General features: G+C 44.4%; 1 protein-coding gene across 1 annotated transcript in view; it reads right to left on the bottom strand.

Annotated features, from left to right (window-relative positions):
* Positions 1 to 6,670: 6,670 nt before the first annotated feature.
* The window catches only part of LOC144818610 (adipocyte plasma membrane-associated protein-like), a 113,348-nt gene continuing 100,718 nt past the window's right edge, over positions 6,671 to 19,300 (bottom strand). The window contains exons 8-9 of the mRNA XM_078676210.1: positions 13,724 to 13,919; positions 6,671 to 11,934 (exon numbers count right to left, since the gene is read on the bottom strand). Coding sequence (XP_078532336.1) covers positions 11,737 to 11,934; positions 13,724 to 13,919 — 394 coding nt within the window. The 3' untranslated portion in view covers positions 6,671 to 11,736. The remainder of the gene's footprint in view (positions 11,935 to 13,723; positions 13,920 to 19,300) is intronic.

Genomic DNA, 19,300 nt, shown 5'->3' with positions numbered 1-19,300 from the left:
GTCCAGTGACGCCAGTGCTGGATGGGTGTTGGGTAGTGTAAGCCACCCCTCAGGGGTTGGTTATTGCTGGCAATAAGTACAACAGCGATCAGACAATCAGAAGTTCAAAGTTCAAACCGCAAGGGTCCATGACTTGAGTTGCACAGAGTTAGTGGCCCTGGATGCACTGCGGTGGGCACAGGCACACCGCCGCGGGACGGTGACTTGCGATGCACTGAGGTAGGGCCACGAGAGCTGAGCGGGTCCTCGTTGATGTCCAAGGAGAATGTCGCTGAGTGTTAAAGGGACAGTGAAGGCGTATTTCCAAGGCATGATGCAGAGGGCAGAAGCAAGCAGAAACAGGCATACGGAGGAGTTGAATGCTACAGACTCCTTTTTACCACCATGTCAGTATCAGTTACATAATGATGAAGACAACCCCAGGCCATAGACTCAGACACAACCAAAGTTCAACCAAATAGTGTCCATGACTTCCGTGGCACAGAGTCAGTGGCACCAGAGCTGGAGGGGATGCAGTCTGCGATGAGGCCTGTACAGTGATATGAACTCTGCCATATAAATATCAAGACTCAGTTCCAATTGTGTGACCTACTTGACCGCAGTGTGTGCCGGAGGCATCGGTCAGCAGTGGCCCACAGCCACGTGTCATAAGCTTGCGATGCATAGTTAGAGGCACCAGTGCAGCTGTTGGTAGTGTTCGATCCCCTCCGTAACGGAGATCCTTTTCTCCTCCAGACTGAACCGCGTCTTCCTCTTACTCCTCTCATTGTGTACTCTGATTTGAACTCTGCCATGAAGAAATCATGACTCAGTTCCAAATGTGTGACCTACTTGACCGCAGTGTACGCCGGAGGCATTGGTCAGCACGGGTCAACCGCTTTTCAGCTAGCTCATCCTGGATCTCTAACACATGACGTTGAAATGGCATGTGGAGATGATTTGTGGTTGACGGAGGTAGAGGTACCAGAGCGGAGCGGGTGAGCAGCTATGCCGTGTCCTACCTGGTACGGACTGCATTGGATTGGTGTGGGGCTTGCTGGACCGCAGCGTAGGCCGCAGGCAGAAGTCTGCCAGGGCCCACAGACATGTGTGGTTGGAATGCTATGCACAGAGTTGGTGGCACCATATCGGAGTATAGTGGTATGAACTCTGCTATAAAATATGTACTCTGTCATAGCGTAATCAAGACTCAGTTCCAAATGTGAGACCTACTTGTCCACTGTGTATGCCGGTGGAGTACGTCAACGAGAAAGGAGTACTGCGGGCCTTGCTCACGGAGGCCGTGATGGTCTGAGGAGGCTGCCAAGGTCGCGGGCCTCGGGCTTGGAGATTGTACCAGCACGTGGTGGGCCCTCTGACACACGCCGGTGTCGGCAGGTGAGCAGTGAGGCCTGGGTGCGCACGGACAGGCAAGAAGGTTTCGGGGACCAGCGGCCTGGGGAGCAGCAGGCGCACAGGATCGCAGGCAACACCGCTCACACTGACGGCCTCGTGGCGGGGCGAAAGGTGCCACCCTGGCAGGCACGTTGGGCATTCCGGAAGAGAACCATGCCCAAAGCTACGTGCTTTTTATTCACACCCCTACGCTGGCATGGCGTACGCCAGGTCAGCCCACTCCGCTCACACTTACAGGGGGGGACATAAGCTACATTTCCGCGGTCTTCTCCAATGGCTGGGGTGACATGGTTGCGTCCACTGTCCACTCCACTCCACACACCAGTGGTGTATGTCAACATGGATATGTGTGTGGTCCGCATACTGCAGCCTAGCATCACATCCACGCCACACGTGGCATTGTGTACATTCTCATTCCCGGGTCACTTGCCTCCTTCGCACATGCTTGGTTCCCACCTCTCCCCACAATCTGCAATTGTGTGGCTGAGGTGTCATGCCATTGATGGCTTATGTACATGTCTGGCCCAGGTTCCCACAGTAAGGTGTGCTGTTGTGTCTGGTGGGTGGACATGTTGTATGTGAGTTTGTAACATGTGCATTCACAGAGTTGTGAGTTGCATGACTGTGGAGTTGAGGTGTGTGGTGTGTTCATTTGGTACTAACCAACGAGCAGTGCATTTCCGTAGGTGCCATCCTGGAAGCACTGGTTGATGATTGACTGTCGGAAGATGTAGGAATCATGCACACTGCCAGGGTAGTTGGCAACGACATTGGTGAAGAGTCCCCGGTGGTCCACTATTGCCTGCACATTGATAGAATGCGTGTGCTTTCTGTTGCGGTAATTGTGTGCAGTGTCAGCAGGGGGCACAAGTAGGACATGAGTGCATTCAATTTCCCCCAACACGTGTCGGAAGCCATCTATGGCTTAGAAGCCTTCCTTGGTCTCCAGCTGTTCCTGCACAGTGTGGGGTGAAGTATAGGTACTGGGGTACCAAGCTGATGATGGCATCCGGAACAGGTGTGAGGAACTTGGCTAGGGCTGGCTGTGAGACTCCTCAGACTCTGGCGGTTGTTGTTTGGAAGGTACCAGAGGCCAACAGGTGCAGAACAGCCAGCAGCTTTGTCTGAAGTGGGATGTTTTTCGTTGTCCGCTGTGTTGGTACCGTCAGCCTGTGGGCAATGATGGTCAGGATGCGGAGGATGGTTGTCCTTTTGAGCCTGTAGTGGGAAATGACATTCTCTGGTGTTAAGTCTGTGAGGCTGGTGCGTTTCCTGAAGGTCCGCTGTCTTTGTCTGCACTGTGGTTGTCGGGGGGCAGGGAGGTTCCGGGGGTGGTGGCGGTGGGTGTTGTGGCCCTGTTGGGGCTCCGAGCTGCATGATCAGTGGCTCCATGGCATCTGTTGATCTTCAGGTGTGGCTCTGACATGGGCTCCCTTTTCTGGGGCAGGTTTGCGTCCGACTTTACACCAGGTCAGAGCAGGTGTTGATTTCCTGCTGCTAACGCGCCTTATCGCCTGTTTTGGGTTCTTATCGCCAATCTGTCTGGTTGTTGAGAATGTTGCGTTGTGGAGTAGTTGTGGCTTTTGGCACAGGAAGGCCTACTCTACATCTCATTAGCGATAGATGCCGGGGTAATCTGTAGCGATGTTTTTGGCGGCTGCTATCGCAGGTAAACTGATGATATGGGCTGTTATCACCAGCTTGTGAATGGGGCGATAAATTTATCGCCAATTTGGCTGCGATAAAGTGCAGATAACTCGGCGATAGGTCCTTGTGAATATGACCCTCAGTTTCTTAAAGTTTATAATCACAGAGCTAGAACTACTAAATTATAAACTCAAGATAACGTACATTGATGGGTATAACATGTAAAGTGTTACTGTACACGGTATAGCAGTTAAAATGTCTGCTGCACACTAATAGCCAATTGTGGCAAGAGGGCTACATTATACTTTTTAGAAACATATTTAGCATTGCTAAACCAGTTCTAATATCAGTGAGGCATTCCTATATTGTTTCCAATGCCACCAAAATTATATTGTTTCATCCTAAGAGACCGTTCTCCAATAACTATCCTTAAAGACATGATGAGGCCAACACCTTTGTAAGAGATAGGATATGGACTTTCTTTTATGAGGTAAGACTTGCAGCTCTATCATAATTCTTTATATATACCACTTCATCCCCAAAAAGAAAATTTTTTTTTGTTTTTTTGAGGAGTTTTATATAGTGCTGACCTGACCGGTGGGTATCTGAGCGCTTTACATCAGTTACAGAGCATGATAAACACAAAATACAATGGTGCGGACAGTCCCGTAATACAAATACTGATAGGTCACAATGCCAAAGAGATGCGGTTCGAGGTGTAGCTGGCATAGAGTCGGGGCGGAGTGAGAAGTCGATTTCAGCGCTCCAACTGCTCCTATCGGTTCACTAGGAATCGATTGAGGAACGGGATTTTGAGCTGGCTTTTGAATTTCACAAAGGAGGGAATAGTTCTGATGTGGTGAGGAATAGAGTTCGAGATTTTGGGCACGTTTCCAGCAATGGACCTGCCAGTGTTTTTTTTGTTTTCGAGCTTTCAGTGGTATGAGTAGTAGGGGGTTTGAGCTTCTGAGGTTCCTGTTCTGGCCTGCTTTTTTGAGTGTGGCCGGCAGGTATTCGGGTTTGCCAGTGTGAAGGGCTTCGTGTGTGAGGCAGGCTGTTTTGAAGTTAGCCCGCATTTCTACTGGGAGCCATTTGAGATCTCTGAGTGCCAGTGAGATGTGCTCATATTTCTGGAGTCCGGTGAACATTCTGGCAGCCGCGTTGAGAGTATTTTTCAGGGGAGCAAGATGTGATATTGGAATTCAAGTGAGGACTGTATTTCCATAATCATATCTTGAAAGCACCAATGATTGAGTGGCTTGTTTGAAATATTTGGGCGGGATGAAAGGTTTTATTTTGTTCAATAATTTCAAGTTGAGGAAGGCGCTTTAAGCTCAGGTCTTAATGTGTTTGGTCATGTCAAGTTTCAGGTCTAGCGTGATGCCTAGTGATTTAGCAGAGTCAGCCAGGGTGAGGTTTCCATTTAGCGCATAGATAGCTTTTAGCCAATCCACCATTTGGGGGTTCTCTACTTTGTTCGATATGAGGAGTAATTCAGTTTTGTCAGGATTCAGTTTTAAGTGATTGCTTGACAACCAGAGTTGCACTTCCGTATGCCTTTGAGTCTTTGAATGTCATTAACAGAGGAGATTTTCCAGTAGATCTGCGTATCATCAGCATAGAGGTGCAAGGGTATGTTAGCTTTTTTGAGTAGGGTGGTGAGGGGTTCCATGTAGATGTTGAATAGTTGAGGGGAGAGCTCTGACACTTGAGGAACTCCCCTGTAGACTGGGTGAAGGTCAGACTCAAAGTTTTTGATTCTCTGGGAGCGATTGTGTAAGAAGGAGAACCATTTGAGGACTACCTCATCAAGCCCAGCCCTTTCTTGAAGAGCCTTGATGAGAAGTTTGTGATCTACCATGTCGAATGCTGCCGATAGGTCGAGGAGAATAAGGAGACAGCATTGATCTGAGTTCAGTGCCTTGTGGATGTCATCGATGATGTTGAGGATCGCGGATTCTGTGCTGCAGCCTTTCCTGAAGCCAGATTGATGGGACAAAGTTGCAAAGGTAGGGGTCCCAGTCAACGTGATTTACAAAACAGAAAGGAAATATTCGAAACCATGTACATATGACCAATAACACAACTAGAATGAGTGATGGTATTTATTCACATCCTCATTAGTATACATTCCATGAATATATGCTTTGTACAGATTAACGTTGTGCCCAGAGTGAGGCGAAAAAGAAGGGGGAGGGAAGTGGTAAGTGTTTGTGAAGAATTGGGGTTGTGTAAAATAGTTTCAAAAGGCAAATGTGGTCACATAACACATTTTGGGTTGACATCACATGGGCGTGTTGATATAGCCCCGTACATTTCAAACAATTGTAGAATCCTATCCCATACAATAAGAACACAGTAACTATAGTCTGTTGATTGTGGGTAGGTATCGTAAAAAATGGAAAGTCGACGTTTCGACCCCTGGTCATTGTAGGTTGAGTGGCACCTTACTTTGGGGTCTTCATCAGGACTAGGACGTGGTGTGGGGGGTCGGGCACCTATAGTTAGAAAATATGAGTGAGCTAATGAAGAAACACCTTAATTATGAAAAAACAAACGTAAAAGAAATATTTACCAAAAAGCCACCTTTGATGAGTGGCAGCCTCTGCGGCTAGTGGTTGGGCCCATAGGCTCCTGATAAACAGAGAGCGTCTTTATCCTAAGAAATAGGTCAATACATAAGCGAGTGGGTTATCATAATACATACCCACGAAAGAACAGCTTAGTTACTTGCAAGCTTGTGTATTTACATAATTCTCTAAACCCAGCCGGGTTAAAAACAGAATACGGAGGGTATAGTGATCAAAATGACAGGAGGGTGAAGTGCCTCTCAACTATTGGCGAATGCAATGGGCACTAGAGTGTGCTGAAATCAGCAGCGTGTTTGTAAATTGTAAAATGAGCCCACAATCCAAACAATGATCTCATCTTTTACAAAATTATTGCAAGCACGGGAGGAACAAAGAGAGAAAACATCAATGGACTCGTCATGGTCACTGCTAATGTAACGGATCACGTCGTGACTATGTTTAAAAACCTTTCGCTAGCGCTGAGGCTAAACATTGTATGCATATTAAAAGAGATAGTACAGTCATTCGAAATACCTTAAGGTATAGAACAATCCTTATACTCTGGTATTTCGGGAAGTCTTGTAAAATTCAGGCAAGTGGTACAGGCATTGAACGGCTTCAATATATGTACGGGAAGAAAAAATAAGGGCAGCAGCCCCTGTAAAATCTAAATCCACAAGGGGGCAACAACTCACTAACTAAGTGGGAGGTGAAAAAAATCCATTACTCACCGCCGTGCGCTCCGTCCTTCTCTCACGCGTTGGTCGTGAAGAGTGCGGGCGGGGCGGTGTTTTCTCCTTATTTAAGCTACCAGCGCGTGCATCCGCAGCAGCTCAATGCTAGCGCTGCACCGTGTCGTTGAAAAGGAAAAAAGACTGAACTGCCAGTTGTGATGGAACCGGTCAGTAAAAAAGAAGGAAGACTCGGGCACCTAGTTTAGGATTGTGGAATATCCTGATACATAGGATCAATGATAATCAAAATAGATATGCTGGAATTTTTCTAAAGGATTTTAGAACGGCAATATATATAAATAAATAAACATATAAACCAAGAGGGACATCAAAATATAGTAATCTCATTGGTGACATGGCGTGATACATGTAACAATGTCTCATGAGAACATACAATTTCAAAACATTGTAACAAAGCAGCTAATTGTGTTCTTCTGTGCCTGATCTGCAGTGGGATATAAAAGTAGAACAATACCGCAAAGATAAATTAGCAAACTGGTCACAAATTACATTAGTGTAGACATGCTAACTGTGCAAAGCTAGCGTCTTGTTCATTTAAACCGTCATGAACAGTGTCAAAACGGGTCATCCATTTGCTCTCCCTAAGCGTTAGGATTGCACCAATATTGCCTCCCCTGGGGCCTAAGGATACCTTCTCGAGTACCACCAATTTCAAGGACTCAGGTGTGTGATCAGCCGTTTTACAATGTTCAACAAGAGCTGCACCTTGGATGTTGCACCATATTCTGCTGTGATGTTGGAGAATGCGTGCATATTATCTTTTGTTGGGTTTGGCCTATGTAGGCCAGACCGCATGGACATGTGATGCAGTAGATCACGCAACTCATGTTACAGTTTGTGAATGATCCATGGTCTATTGTATGTTGTCTGTATGTAAACTGTTTGGTTTGTATAGTGGTTTCACAGGCCTTGCACTGGCCGCATTTGAAATGGCCCACTGTCGCCGGCAACTTCCACAGTGATTGCAATGTTGGTGATTTCGGGGTATCCAAGAAAGAGCAGACCACATGGTCTCTTATGCTTTTTGCCTTCTTGAAGGAGTGCATCGGGGGATCATGTTGGCCAATGTCATCAGCAACCAAAGCCCAATGTTTATTGATGAACACATATCATCCTCATAAGGCTGTCATCATTCTTCTCCTTTGTGGTGAGAAGTACATCACGGGGACAGTACCAGCCTCGCTTCTGTGCTCGTTTGACGAGTCGCCTTGGGTAGCCTCTGTCCAGGAGTCTAGATCTCAGATCTTCTGATTCCTTGAAGTAGTCCTCTTTTCTCGTGCAATTTCGACGTATTCGCAAGAATTGACCTACAGGTGAGTTGTCCCTCAGGCCGCAGGGGTGGGGACAATTGTATCGTAGTAAAGAGTTGCATTCGGCTGGTTTTCGGTACAATGTAGTACTGAGTTGGTTCTCTTCATGGAAGATGGTGATGTCTAGGAAATCAACCTTGTTATTGTCTGACTGTAATGTGAACTGAATGTCTTCACTCTGTTGGTTTAAAGGTGGAATGAATCCAAAGCATCCTTACTGCCTGTCCACAGCATGAGCACATCGTCGATGTAGCGTTTCCACCATATGATGTGGTCTTGGTGGGGGTTATAACGGCTTAGGACATGTTTCTGTTCGAAATCATCCATGTAGATAATCACCAAATCCGGTGCGAAGGCTGCCCCGATGGCGACGCCCTTGGTCTGGAGGTAAAAGCAGTCTTGAAAGATAAAAAAAATCTTCTTCATGGCGACGGTCAGGAGTGCAATGATGAATTCTGTGGGTACAGCCATAGGTGCAGGTCGGTTGTCTAATAACTTATTCATAACGTTAAGGGCTTCCGTTTGCGGCATGCTGGTATATAAAGAGTCTATGTCGCATGTAACTAATAACTGTTCTTTGGGGTCGAATTGCAGACCATCAACCAGTATAATTGTCTGAGTTGTGTCTCGTAAATACGTCTCTGTACCTTCATCGATCGGTTTGAGAAATACGTCAATGTACTTGCAGAGTGGTTCCAAAATGGACCCGCATCCGGATAAGATTGTTCGTCCTGGAGGTTCATGCATACTCTTGTGGATCTTGGGTAGAGTATATATTAGTGGCAAACGAGGATTTTTCTGGTATTTTAATTCATGTTCGCTGACAAAGCCTTGATCAGAACCTCTCTTGGTTAGGTTGTAGATCTCGGTTGTTAGATCCTTCGTGGAGTCACTGCAAAGTTTCTGGTAGCTTACACCATCATTAAGTTGTTTCAAGATTTCACGTTTGTATTGGCCAATGTCCTGTATCACAATTGCACCACCCTTATCGGCCGGTTTTATAACAATGTCTTTGTTATTTTTCAGGGTAGTAAGTGCTTTCCTCTCATCACTAGTTACATTGGTCCTCGTGTATTTGTGTACTTCTAGAGTCTTAACTACATTCTTGAATACCGTGTGTTTGTAGGCCAAAATTTGGTTGCTCATTGTACTAGCTGGTGGTACAAAGGTAGAGGGTATTCGGAGTCCAGTATTGGACATATTGGTGGTATGTGGGCTATTCCTGAAGAAGTAGCGCAGTCTGATCTTGCGGAAGAACTTCATGAGCTCTGTTCTGATTGTGAATTGATTAGGATATGCAGTGGGGACAAAGGATAGCCCTTTGCTTAGGATCTTTATCTCATTGTCCATTAAGGCATATGACGATATGTTGACCAATGGGTTGGAAGGTCTAGTCACAATCTGTAAACCTTCCTGCGTGTCGCTATTTCTCCATGGCTCTCCTGTGGGAAATGAACTTGTTTCTGTGTTTTCCCTCGTCCTCTCTCCCAATTGGAGTTGGGAGGGTGCTGTCCTCGCAATGTTCCTCTTTGCCAGTTGCCCCTCCCTCTCGGAGGGCGCCATTGGCCTTCCCCTAAAAAAGGGGGGAAAGGTTCTTGTGGTTGATTCCATTCTCCTTGATAGTTGTAGCCTGTGTTGAAACCTTGTTCGGTATCGCTGTCTGTGCTGTTTGATGAATCTGAGAAAGTCGTGCAGTTCCTACGGCCGCGGTATCCGCCTTTTCCTTTTCCCGTGAATCGACCTTGGTTGTCCTGTTTATAATAATCCTCGTTGAGGTATGGATAGGTATTTTTCTTTTCGTAATACCTGATATCTTTCGAAAGTTTCTCCAGTTTCTTCTGTTGGGTGTTTGTCTCAAAATCCTTCAGGGTTTTTGCAAGGTGGTCTAAAGCTTCCTTGGCATTAGTTAAAGCAGTATCTCCGGCGATCTCAGACCTTAGGGCTGCAATCTCTTGTTGAAGTGTTTGAACGTGTTCAGCCTCTGTTTCTACTCCCAGCACCATCCAGTGCTGGGAGCAGTTATTGGCCACAAAGCTGAAGCCTTCCCTGAACTTAGGTACATCAATGAAGATGGCCGGCTCGTTCTTCACTTGGAGGCCCACCGGAATAATAATGGATTGTAGGTACTTTGTCAACAGGTGGCCGTGTAGTCGAGTCCTGATCAGTTTCTTCTCTAGTCTCTCTAGACGTGCTATTTTATCATTGAGTGTATAGTCAATATTGGGTGTGTCTGAGGATAAAAATTGGTTGGATCTATCCTGAATTAGCGGATTAATATAATCCTCCCTATAAGACAATGTCTCACTCTCTTTTTGATGGGAGTCAATGAGGTTGATAATGTCCATGTATTGAGTTAGTTGTTGTAGTACACATCTTTCAAAGATTTTGGATAGAAGAGGAAGGTTGGAGACGGGTCTGAAGTTGTTCAAATTGGATGTGTCTAGGCCAGGTTTTTTCAGCAGTGGAGTGACTTGTCCCACTTTGAGGCAGTCTGGAACGATTCTGCTTTTTAGGGAACTGTTTATAATCTTGCACCAGAGTGGGGCTAAGGCGAATTTCAGTTTTTTGGTCAGTTGCGCGGGTAGAGGGTCGAAGACGTGAGCGGAGGATTTGGAGTTGGAGATCAAATTGACTATCTCGGCTTCAAGAACGGGGTGGAAGAGTAACCGGGGTTTGGTGTGGGGTAGGGGAGCACTGCCATGCATTCCAGCCGGGCTTCTATTGGAAAGGGAGGGGCTGTAAAGGACCAGAGAGTGTTCAATCTTGGAGATCTTGTCATCGAAGAAGTTGCCGAAGTCATCGCAAAGTTCTTTGGATGCCTGCACTGTGGACGTAGCTGGTTTGGATGTTTGTTGTATGGAAAGGCACATATAAGATTTGTGAAAAAATGAAAAACAGGACTGAAGTAACACACAGCATCTCTGGTACGGAAATACATAAAGAGATATAAAATGGGTCCATGAAAACAAAAACGTCCTATGTACCTAGATCACAGATGTTAACCATTTCTGTGGATGAAAGTTATATTGGGAAAAAGAAAAATAAGTGTTCGGAATCACTGATGACTCCTGTCAGTGTATCAATATCTTAGAAACACCATTCTTAATATATGTTGTCAAGGAGGGAGTCTATCAAGGCAAAATATTTGATCACTCTATTGATAACGTCTTACAATGGTCTTCACAGCTTGCCATACTGAATGTATGCATTATTGTCATCATGATGTTGGTCGCCAATTCAGTCCTGAAAGCTCTATCACTTAACTTTGCATCATGCCTTAACATCGGTTTTAGAGGGAAGTCCACCATCAGGTTTTCTTTTGATTAGAGCAAAGTGGCATAGTGTTTATACAGATGTCCTAACAAAATAGAATACTGGACAAAGTTGTGCATGCGCACGTTTATCCTTGAGCCTTTACAAGTGGTCTCTTAATATGTAGTAAACTCTGTAAAGAAGTCTTTGCACCACTATCATTTAAAGCAACAGCACTGGAAGGCAGTCTGTTCTGTAATAAATTGGAAGTGGTCTTTGTAAAGGCATTATACAGTACAGAAAGACTTCTGTGCTGCTGAAGCTAACTTGAAATCAGACTGACTTTTGCGATAAGCCAGGGCAGGTGATCTTTTCTTGGCATCTCCTCTGCTGCTAGTCACTGAGTCCCAGTCATTGTAACGTGGTCATTGTTAAATACAACTTTGTCAACAAGGTCAATTTGCTGCCGATCACTGTCACAGAGGCCTCTGCTCCTGCCGCTAAATATCATTCAGTAACACTCAAAATCAGGACATTATGTTCCTTCAGCCACTAATCCCTGTCCAATAATGTATGTGCACTATCCTTAGACACACTGTGGTACTGATGCTTCTCAGCAGTAGAGAAGCATTTACACTACTGTATGTTGTAAGTGTTTTCCTGTTACCCACTCACAATCTTTGTACAACTGTACTGCACAATGGACAGTGCTGGCAGGATGTCTGTAATACAAATATCCTATGAGAATAACAAACATCCTGCATGCACCATGTGTCTCTCACATCCACTGCCAGCTTTATAGGGCTGTCAGTGTATTACTGCCAGGAATGGGAGATCAGTATTCCCTAAGTACAACTTTCCATTGTGCTCGTAGACATCGCTGATGGCCCAAGTGACACTACCATCTGGGTCATGGAAACTCTCCAAGATTTCTCCTCGGTCGCTGACCTCCAGAAACAAACCATGTTTGCGGAGAAGGGCTCCAAACGCCGACAGAGGGATAACCTGCAGGAGAAGAAAAATAGGATGAAATTACTCACGCTTACATGTGTAAAGGAAACATGAAGAAATAATATTGGACTATCACCGAAACAGATAATCCTTCTGTGACCGTTTTGCAAATCACTCATTAGCGAGAAAATGTATTTCGACAGAATAAGCAGTGTTTGCTTGTCCTTCATGCTTATGAACACGGAGGAGAGGAAACCTAGGCATAGCTGAGTACAAAGAGATCTTAGCAGAGCTGTGCACAGCAGGCTACCCCAGCTCTGTGCCATTCTAGCAAAAGGGTGCAGGTACACATGCAACATTGAGTCTGTGTATATGCTGGCGTCATCTGCACACTTCAAAACACCTTTCCTGTTGTGCAAAGCTGTGTACGCGTCGTCTATCATCATGGAGGAACAGCATCATCTGCAGTTGTCCACTTGCATTTTCTTTCACCAGTAAAAATCGAGCTCAATACCACATTATTCACCGTGCAGCAGGAAGCAGAGTGTGAGGTTCCAGGACCACATGGAAATGGGTTATTTATGGAAGCCTATGCAGGAAGGTGGCGCATAATAAATATTCCTCTGCATAGCTGACATCCAGTGCAAATGATATGACAAATCATATATAAAATATATTTTAATATGCACAGGTTCATATAGAAATAAAGCTAGCAGCATTATATGATAATCAAACATGTAGATTGTGCGGTCTTCAACGCAGCTGAAACTAGGCTTCTGGCTGAAGAAAGGTAAGTGAGTTGCAGGTTTGTTACCTCATACTGCAGAAAACCACCTCCAATGTGTGAGGCAGTTACTGGAAGTTTGTATATTGTATTTCTATAGGGTGAACCTAGCTAAAAGGGAGCGGAGCGCTGCACACTATCAAAGGCAAGTGTATAGTCAACGAGTAATAGGAGAGAAAGCTGCTCTGTGAATGGTTAATTCATTGTGATGTAGTTCTTTAAAGAAGTGAGTCTACAACTATTTCCTGAATTGGTGTAGTGCTTTATCAGTGCTGATGGGTACTGGAATGTTGTTCCAGATCCTGGGTTCATACAAGGAAAAGGCCTGTTTGTTCATTGATGAAAAAAAAAAAATCACTTTAGATATTTGGCTGGGGGTGGCCAACATATAGACTTGAGAATTAAGTTGGTATCTGTGACTGCAAAGCTAGCCTCAAAAGGCTGCTAATGTAGTTGTAGAATCAGTAACAAGTTAGTGATAATGTCCCTGGGTCATAGGGATGTATTAATGATGTGGTTCTACAGTTTGTGCCTTGCTAAAAATGTAAAGCTCATTATGGAAATGTGCCTTGGTGCTTGTACTTCCCTAGCAGAAATGGTGCTGCCATGCAGTGGTGCTAACGTGGGGACCAAGGCCAGTTGGGTGGCATAGTAATTTATATAATAACAATTATGTGCTTTCAAATTAGTGCTTCATACTGCACTTCTGCCATTCCTAGATTTCATATATGAAGGAGGTGTTTCAATTACCCAATTTATGTTACTAAAGTCTAACCGATGGAGGACTGGATTTATTTTTGATGGGATACAAACTTGTGACCTGCAGATGTTGACAATGAGTTTTAACTCAACGAGCTATCTTACCACTATCCACGATACACCCCAAAAACATAACATTTAAAAAAAGTTTGTGCTATGGAAATGTGCATGCGGATGCTTTTTAGTAGCTAAAGGTTTTTGGGCAGGTAACCCCTAGTATCTGAGCTCAATAGAATTATAAAAAGAGCCACCCTCCCATCAACGCAAATCTTCCTTGGTTAAAACAAAGCTGCTCAATACCTTTGCAATAAATCTCTTTAGTGCTGGATATGGCCCAATGGCATCCAAAAACGGAGTGAAGAAGCCGGGGAATCTTGTGGTAGTAATGCCCACTCTGTACGTGCCTGTATTAGAGATTCGAATGTTATCTGGGTATCCAGGCATGTTGTCCATAAACACTTCTTTGATACCTGCTTTGTCGCCAGTTAGCCAATAGCTGTATATGAAAAACAGAATGATTTCTGCAATTAGTGAGACAACATTAAAAAGTGGCATGTTTTAGCTGAACTGAATTATATAAAAGGCTTATATCGAATGTATTTTGATCTTCCGTTATTTTCTCCACTTTTACCAACGCATACATATTATTACAGGAATATATGTACAATATCCGGTACAGAATTTCAATTAGGCCAAACATCAGCTGTTGGGACGGGAATGTCCCCTGCATGGTTTACGTTCATGTTCCCCTGCCCGGAGTGGGCAACTGCGAGCACATCTGGTAACCTTTTAATTTGACAATCCTCTAAGCTCAAGATCCTCCTCCTCTGGCTCAAGATTGTCCCAGACTGTGAGGATCTGGAGGGGGACACCAAGCATGCTCACAGTGTGGTTAGTGGACTACTATTGCTGTCCTGGGTAGAGCACATAAACAGTGTTTTAACAATAAATACATAGTGTGCCCTGAGCTTTTTAGCCATGCCAACTTCTGCTATTATGTGTATGCCATACTATGCCGCTGGAGCTAAAGGCCAATCGATGTAAATTTCTGTTATTATGTGTATGCCATACTATGCCGCTGGAGCCAAAGGCCAATCGGTGTAAAGTTCTGCTATTATGTGTATGCCATACTATGCTGCTGGAGCTAAAGGGCCATCAGTGTAAAGTTCTGCTATTATGTATATGCCATAAATTTGCACTGACATCCTGTGTGTGTCAAGTGAGTGTAGATGGGTACCATATGCAACCTGTGGTGATAAGACATGCGTATGAGTAAGCTTGAGTAATGGATAGAAGTGGGGTACATTTCCGATGCCTCTGGCCTGGCCTAGCACACGATGGTGGGTGTGGCCCATGCTCCCTGACAGTGGGCGTGTATTGTCTGCACTGCTATAGCTGGAGGGAGGCAGAGCTACCTTTAGAAATTAGTTGAGCACCACCTTTAGTTAGCCCTGCAGTTTGGTGGATGGTAGGTGTTGAGGGGTGGGACTTCAGACTCTGTTGTGAGGTGCAAGGATGTTTCGATGTGAGGACTGCTCTTTTGTCTGTTCCCGATTACTTTTTCAATTGGGCTGATTACAGACAGGTGCAGAATTCTCAAACCTCTTAGTGGCTCTGTTGTGGACTCTCCATGTTGGAGGCAGGCCTAGTGCTGGCATCCCTGAGAATAATCATTCTATACAAAAGCTGTGTCTGGACACCAACCTGAAAAGTACACCTGAAAGAAAAACCACTACAAACTGGTTCTACAGTTTGACACAGTGTGCCAGTTGTATCAATATTTGGTGCAAAGAAATGCAGCAAGACAACTTGCTGCACTCTGTCAAATGGAGAGAGCAAGAAAGTACTATAGTTACTAACATATGGGTCATTCCCGCTCTCTCTCAGCGCAGGTGCACTTGTAGCTGCCAAGCACCACTGCAGGAACCCTTGCGCCATGGTGCAAGGGGCTCGGCGTTACAGCCAGGATTGTTTTTGTGCAGGAAGGGACACACTTTCCTACACACAAAAATCCCCCAAGGCATTGTCCTCTTTCTACGTGTGCGGCAGAATGCAGCAAATATAGAACGAGGAAATAAGGAGGAGAAATAAACATGTTTCTCCTCATTACGCCTCAATAGATAAGGTGTGGCATTTTTACTCATTCCCAGGTTTACTAATCTTAGTAAATGCCAAAACCCATGGGTGGATGCATGGGATCATCTACGCTCCAACCATGTAACATCTTCCCCACACAGAATAACGCAAGGCAGTGATTTGCACTGCCTTGCGTTACTCAGATGTAATATGCCACGCAGAGCCATGCAAGATGCCTCGAGTGGCATAGTAAATATAACTTAAGGGTTTCTGTTGCCTTGCGTCACCATTGTGTGACGCAAGGGCAACACAAGCCCTTGATAAATCTGGGCCTGTGTGTTCACATTATCTCACCTAGAAATTATGTATAAATTGGGACACAAAGAGGTGTTTCAAAACGGTCTACCATCAACAGACTATTACTGCAGATCATCTGCACTGCATATCGACATGTACTTTGACCCAACATATGGTATGCTTATCATATGATTGACCACATCATTCCTAGCCTGGATTGGATATTAGAACATTGTTTACATTCAGTTTTAGTTCAAAGACTTTAACCCCAGAATCAGCAAGTCTTTCTTTTTTTTGGCAGTTCTATGTACTACAAACTCGACCCGAAGGTATCGGAGTTGCCTTCAATGGCTTTACCTCTGAATCTTACTCGCTGCCTTGTGGGGGGCTTCAGGGCTCGTCTCCGAGCCCAACTCTTTTTAATCTCTATGTAGCCCTCCCCCTGGCAGCTCTAATTAAGACCTTTGGGCTATCGCTGGTGTCATACGTCGACAATATCCAAATTGTGGTATCATTATCTCATAAAGGTCCGGACATGAGTAGGACTTTTAAAAACGGTATTGTAGCAGTTGGCCAATGGATTGATCAGAGCTGTCAAAATTGAATTCAACAAAGACAGAGGTTAGTATGTTCGGAAATCTTCCCTCTTTCTGGTCGCTTATTTGGTGGCCCGAAGAAATGGGCTCTCTCTCCCCCAGCCAGTGCAGAAGGTTAAAAATCTGGGAGTTCTGATTGACGACCAACTATCCTATAGGGAGCAAGTAAATAAAGTTGTTTCAGCTGCCTTTTTCTCTCTACGTATAATTAGGAAAATTGTTCAATTTTTACCACTCAATATGCTCAAGAGAGTGGTCATTGCATTGGTCCTTTTCAGGATAGACTACTGCAATGGGCTTTATTCCGATCTACCCAAAAAGTATTTGAAAATTCCTCGACATGGTTCAGTCTCTCATCAGCCAACCTCATTGGCTGCCGGTTAGGAAACATATCATTCTTAAGGGATTCTGCACAGCCTATAAGGCCCTGCACCGCCTAGGCCCGATGTACCTCAGAGACCAGATTAGATGGTATGTACCAAATAGGACTCTCGGCTCAAGTTCGGCTTGAGATGTGTGTGTTCTCCTTTACAGACTTACTACCTGGGGAGGTAGGAGCAATAAACGGTATGCAGCTTTGCACTGGAATTGCCTCCCTTGGGAACTGAAAAATGCTACTTCCCTGCTTAGGTTCAGGAAGGAACTAAAGATCTGGTTGTTCGCTCTGTATCTTTAAGTGAGGCACCCTTTCTGGGAAGTTGATATTCTCGTTTTCTGAACCTTTCTGTCATAGGTAGAGCCAAGAAGCCTCCAGGCAATTGTTAGCACTTTATACAAATTAAATTAAATCAAATTTAAAAATACATCTGGCCAGTCTTATAATCTAACGACAATAAAAACAGTTTAAATTCATGATTTCGTTTCAATATAAAGCACCTTTAAAAAAAAAGAAGAAACAGGCAACATCACAACATAATCTGATAACAGATGTAAGCGTAGAAAAGCCAGCCAAAACTTTCGGAAACCCCTAGATTTTAAAAGTGGTAATAGATACCTTTGACGTAAAAAAAACATAAAATGTGCAAAATAATTCCAGGTGTTCCAGAGTGTGAAGGGAGCAGCCATCACAGGGGCATATCAGTATCAATTTAGGGTCAAACTGTGCAGGAGGAAAACAACTAAGTGGAAGTATTGAGTGCAAGCGAAATTTCATTAAAAGTGTTCCTTCCCAAGGATGTCTAACAGCAGAAAAATAGGGCTCAGGACTGGCAACGGTTTTCAAAAGCAGGAGCGATCTGGTAACAGACTTTCTAGGCGCCTTGGATTCCCTGTTTTCCTTTAGCTGATTTAGACATTGTTCGCTGACTAGTCTCATATCCCTATTATTAAGGAGGGGGGTTGTTCAAACAAGTTAGGGCAACCTAAGGACCGGGCAATCAGGCCCGGACTGGCCGTTGTGGGCACCGGGCAATCCCCCGGTCGGCCGCAAGGGTGGGGGCCGGTTTTGGGCCCTGGGGGCCGTTTTTGTTGCAGAGCCGTTTTTGCAGCATAGCTGCAAAATCGGCCCTGTAACAAAATCGTCTGAAAAGCGGCCCTGGCAAAGCTTTGGTTCCCAGTCCGGCCCTGCGGGCAATGGACTTGATGTCATTTAACCACGGTATCTTGGCGCCATGCAAGCACCCAAGGCAGTCTTCTATCACATCCCTATTGAATACTGTGTGCTCACCACACTGGTGCAAATCCTATAAACACCAAGGAATGGGCAAATACAGAATAGACAAGAAAACACCTGTGTGTGTGAAAATAAAACAAGTTTGAGACTGCCAAAAAGGAACCTGCAACTATCAAAATATGAAACGGATACAACAGTCTATGTCATGTCACATGCATTTGTATAGACCAAACTCTTTAAGACAGGTTAACCATAGCGAATCTTAGAAGTGGAAAATGCCAGAAGTGCCACATAGAATGTGGCTCTGAAAAACATTCTAGATTGTGTTAGGTGCAATATGGATAAATACTTAAAATTGTGACTCCATTTCCAATGCCTAGACAATAGGAGGCTATATAGGATATGCTGTCCAACACTGGTACATCAAAAGTGCTGAGGTTGAAAATATGCTGATTCCTGGATATAGAAGACAATAAAAAACATGGTCATTACGAAAAGAACAGCTTTTCGTTGGTACAAGGGCACAATGTGTGAGCCTCAAATACTGAGCATTACCGTCTTCGTCTCTCCAGATTTAAAAAGGCTCAGTGAGCAAAATAAGATCTAAATACTTCGGGTTCCAGGAAGAAATTATTGATAACCATGCTACAATGTAAATGAATAATTCATTACACCATAACTCTTAATTATGCTTTTAATGAAGTGAAGATTTCATTCTTTTATAAAAGATTAAAAATATTTTTGTGATAATAGCATAAGCAGTTATTTAAGTTATTTGATGAATTGCAATTTAATTGTCTGCTGTTTACATGCTGTATGCCTACACACATTTGTTCATTTAACTCGCCCAAGTTTGTTTCCTAAATGTTAGTTATTTTTCCTGCGCTTGGCAAGTCATCTTGCTTGCAGGGGCGCCTGTTTTTCAATCTTAGAGGCAAACCTGTCCTGAGAGACACTGGGAAAGGAGCTTTAGAATAGGTCCACGGTGGAAGAGCATGGATTGATGCAACCACCGAAAAAATATCGTGAAGATAAGAGCAAGTATTGACCAGCACAACGCTTGTGTTAAGAAAAAAGTCCCAGGGACAGAACGACCCAGATGGGATTATTCAACACGTAAAACCCATAGAGGTGGAAAGAAGAGTTAGTGCATACATACTAAGTGAAGACAAGACTGCAAGATGAGAATGAATGGTAGAATGGCAAGATACAAATGAAAGGTACATCCACATAAGCATATATATTTGTAGGCCCCGATTACAAAATGTAGCATAGAACATATATAAAGAACACACA

This window comes from Lissotriton helveticus, chromosome 1_1 (assembly GCF_964261635.1).
Source record: "Lissotriton helveticus chromosome 1_1, aLisHel1.1, whole genome shotgun sequence".
Classification (NCBI taxonomy): domain Eukaryota; kingdom Metazoa; phylum Chordata; class Amphibia; order Caudata; family Salamandridae; genus Lissotriton; species Lissotriton helveticus.
This window is presented reverse-complemented; position numbering and strand designations above follow the sequence as displayed.